The sequence below is a fragment of the Phoenix dactylifera genome, chromosome 1 (assembly GCF_051530095.1).
Source record: "Phoenix dactylifera cultivar Ajwa chromosome 1, Ajwa_hap1_PhDact_Kaust_v1.1, whole genome shotgun sequence".
Lineage (NCBI taxonomy): Eukaryota > Viridiplantae > Streptophyta > Magnoliopsida > Arecales > Arecaceae > Phoenix > Phoenix dactylifera.
The window spans coordinates 1,994,560-1,998,424 of NC_143190.1; the positions used below are offsets into that span (position 1 = coordinate 1,994,560).

The 3,865-nt window shown below is 47.0% G+C and overlaps 1 protein-coding gene across 1 annotated transcript; it reads left to right on the forward strand.

The window, feature by feature from the left end:
- Positions 1-842: 842 nt before the first annotated feature.
- On the forward strand, positions 843-2,587 carry LOC103705725 (syntaxin-121-like). Its single transcript, XM_008789557.6, has one exon. It carries the CDS (start codon positions 1,394-1,396, stop codon positions 2,300-2,302), a length of 909 nt encoding a protein of 302 aa, XP_008787779.4. The 5' UTR covers positions 843-1,393; the 3' UTR covers positions 2,303-2,587.
- Positions 2,588-3,865: the final 1,278 nt, after the last annotated feature.

Here is a 3,865-nt window from a genome sequence, read left to right on the forward strand (position 1 = left end):
AAGAAGGAAACTCGAGAAAGGAAGTACCGGTCAAAGATTCCAATTTTTGGCCTCCATTTCTAGCACTCCATTCTTCCCATCTTTATCAAATTATGTTGAGGAGCAATGTAGTTCACTCGCTGGAAGATCCAAAGAGTCAAGTGTAAAATTTCCAAGCTAAAAATCTCCCTTTGCAAATACCTAAAACGGATCTCTCTGTACGATTAATTTACAAGGGGAAGAGATATATATGCAAACAAAAAAAAAAGTCCAATTTTTTTTTTTAAAGGAAATAAATTGGCCTATGGAAATATTCAACGAACGACAACCGGCATGATGACGAGGCACTTCTGGAAGCGTTCTGCGAAATGAAACGGACAAAAAGCCGAAGCGAAAGACAATTAATTAAATACAGAAGAAAAGACCTCCACGAAGCAGCCTTATCGCTTCGCCCCACATCATGCCTCATGCCCGAGAGAGAGAGAGAGAGAGCGTTTCCTAATTGGAAGAATGAGTCAAAGAAAACAATAAGGAGACTAAATATAATTTGGTGACGATCCCATCCGTCTCCTTCCAATACCCACTTGTGCTCGATATAGAACTTTATAACACGAAATCCAAAACTCATATAGCGATCCAGAAGACGACCCCATTATTTCAAATCACATACGAATCAGCAAAGCAAAAGATGGGTGGAAGCAGCTCGGAAAATGTACGAAAAACAACATTGGTGGGTACGCAACCAATATACCGGTTAGCCTTCTAATGAACAAGAAAGGATGATCCACGGTCTAATTCTAACACGCGTTGACCATTAAATGAAAATTCCAAATAAGACATTATGGGGCCCACATATATATTTTAAAAAAATTTCTAGCCACTACCGGCCATTACCAACGTGGTGAGGAGGGAAGACATTAATCACAACGGTGCCGATATTTTCCACCCATCTTTCCTTGATCTACACTTCATCATGATGTAATGAAATAACGTCGAGTTTCAGATTTCGCCCATAGAAACTTCAATCGGGTCAACTGACCAAATAAACCGGGTAGGGATATCAAAAGATCCTCTCATCGTCCCCCAACTCGGAGACTTTGACGAGTCGTCGGAGTCGAAGTGGCCCTTCTCCTTCATCCCGCTATTGGAGACCGAAAACCCATCGAAGGAAAGCCTATATGACCACGGCCCATTCAAAGCCGCGTTTTTTTTTTCTCTCTCTCTTTTATTAAATCCCAATCCTGGCGGCCAGCTTCCTTCTATTTCCCGTCTCTCTTCTCCTCTTTCCCCACCCCCTCTTCTCCTTCTCCTTCTTCTTGTCTATCATCCGGACCACTGCCGGCCGAATTGGTTGTCCCACATCGAAGAACGGAGTAATTCTAGGAGAGGTACAAAAATAGGAAGTTAAGATACGATGAACAGCCTCTTCTCGGGATCGTGGAGGCGGGAAGCGGATGGGAGCAGCGGCGACGTCCAGATGAGCCGCAACTCGTCCGCGTCCGCGGCCGGCGGCGCCAATCTGGACAGGTTCTTCGAGGACGTGGAGGCGATCAAGGACGAGCTCAAGGAGGTGGAGCGCATCCATCACCGGCTCCACGAGTCGAACGAGGCCTCCAAGACCCTCCACGCCGCCTCCGCCGTCCGCGACCTCCGCGCCCGCATGGACGGCGACGTCGCCACCGCCCTGAAGAAGGCGAAGCTCATCAAGCTCCGCCTCGAGTCCCTCGACCGCGCCAACGCCGCGAACCGCTCCCTTCCCGGGTGCGGCCCCGGCACCTCCACGGACCGCACCCGCACCTCCGTCGTCGCCGGCCTCCGCAAGAAGCTGAAGGACTCGATGGAGGGCTTCGTCGAGCTGCGGAAGAGGGTCGCCGCCGATTACCGGGAGTCCGTCGAGCGGCGCTACTACACGGTGACCGGGGAGAAGCCCGACGAGCAGACGGTGGAGACCCTGGTGGCGACGGGAGAAGGCGAGAGGTTCCTGCAGAGGGCGATCGAGGAGCAGGGAAGGGGGAGGGTTTTGGACGTGATAGCCGAGATCCAGGAGAGGCACGGGGCGGCGGCGGATCTCGAGAGGAGCCTGCTGGAGCTGCAGCAGGTGTTCTTGGACATGTCCGTGCTGGTGGCGGCGCAGGGGGAGCATCTGGACGACATCGAGAGCCAGGTCGGGCGGGCCCACTCCTTTGTCAGGCGCGGGACCGATCAGCTCCAGACGGCCCGCAAGCACCAGAAGAACACCCGCAAGTGGACCTGCATTGCCATCATCTTGCTCCTCATCATCATCCTCATCATCGTGCTCCCCATCGTCCTCAATAAAAAATAGCCAATTATTGCATGATTTTTAATCATATGATTTCAGATAGGATGACGAGATCAGATGCATCCTTCTCCTGCTGCTCCATCTGTTCCTTTTATTTTTTTCTTCTATTTATTTTTGGAGTATCCTTTTGTTTCTTCCTTCTATATATTGCCGATAGATGATGGTGATGATGATGGAGCCGGATCGGCGTTTGCGTTTTTTCTGGACATGATTTTGTTTGGCCGTGGTCATTGTTTCCTTTACCATGACTGTGATATATGATATGATCAAAGAGGTTTATTTCGTTTATTTGAGATATGATTGCTTATTTTATTGTTACTTTGTGCAATAATTTTTTCGGAGGGGGTTTTTGGGGGTTGGAAGGGTGGAGATTTATGAGAAAGGGGGAGAGAGATAGAGAGAGGATTAGGTGGTTTGGCCAATTCTCCGGTCAGGGCTAGCAATTGATGGATAACAAACCTGCGAACTAGGAACTCAACATTTTAGACTTTAGAGACAGAATATATGATCCACCAAGGTCAATTCTGATTTTGGAAATTGTGATGTGATGCGCGTGGCATGAATGCTTGTGCTGTGTGATGCATAATTAATCTATTTAAAGTGCTTAGCTTAGCAAGGCAGAAATCGACTTTAATGACATAATTATTCTATTTAAAGTTTTCACAACCCACCGATAGATAGGCATGGGTTGGCTGGGTCGTTAGTCGTTAGACGAATAGGTATAAGGCTGTCTAGATTCTATCCTCAATGATGCATGCAATGATTTAGATTGAACCAAATTATATCGTCAAATGAAAACCATCTTGCTCATTTCAACATTGGATCCAGAGGCTATGGAAAGGTAAACAAACTGGCAGATCATCATATTAGTGCTTCTAGGAAGAAGTACACGAAATCCGAGTGTCGTTGACGATAACAGTCAGTACATAATTTTTGCCTATATTAAATCATCTTTTAATCATCCTGTTCCATTAAATTTGAACTGCATCAAAAATTTTAGGGAATCCCAAAATTAATAGATGAACCGTGCGATACCAAGTGATCATGTGCTATCAGACAGCCCAATGTTAGCCCCACATGTTCCAAGTCAACCATGCGACAAATAGGCCTGCGTAGGGCGTCGCAACCCCCTCCCGAAAGCAATTTGGCCGGTACAACTACCCTTGGCCGATGAAGCAACGAGACTGCCGTAGAGACCAAAACAAGTGCCGTTTCCCTAAGACATCCTCCGGGTGAAAGGATCACCACACTTTTCTCGCATAAAGAAATCTTCCCTTGGATTGTAAAAAATGATTTCGCCAACAAGCATGCTTTGACTATGATCGTTATAAAGATGTTTCTCGGCATTAACCAAAACATTTCAAAAAGTTCTCATCTAGTGTTCTGACAGCTGTGAAATTTCGCCACCTCACTTCACAGAAACTACATGATCTCTGTCCTCTTCTCATCCAACATTGCTCCATGCGTGGTAATACAGGCATTTCGGAATCTTCCCAATATGAAGATCACCGCCACTTCACTATAACACAGGCAAAGAAACAGGCCCACTCCTCAGCACTTAAATAA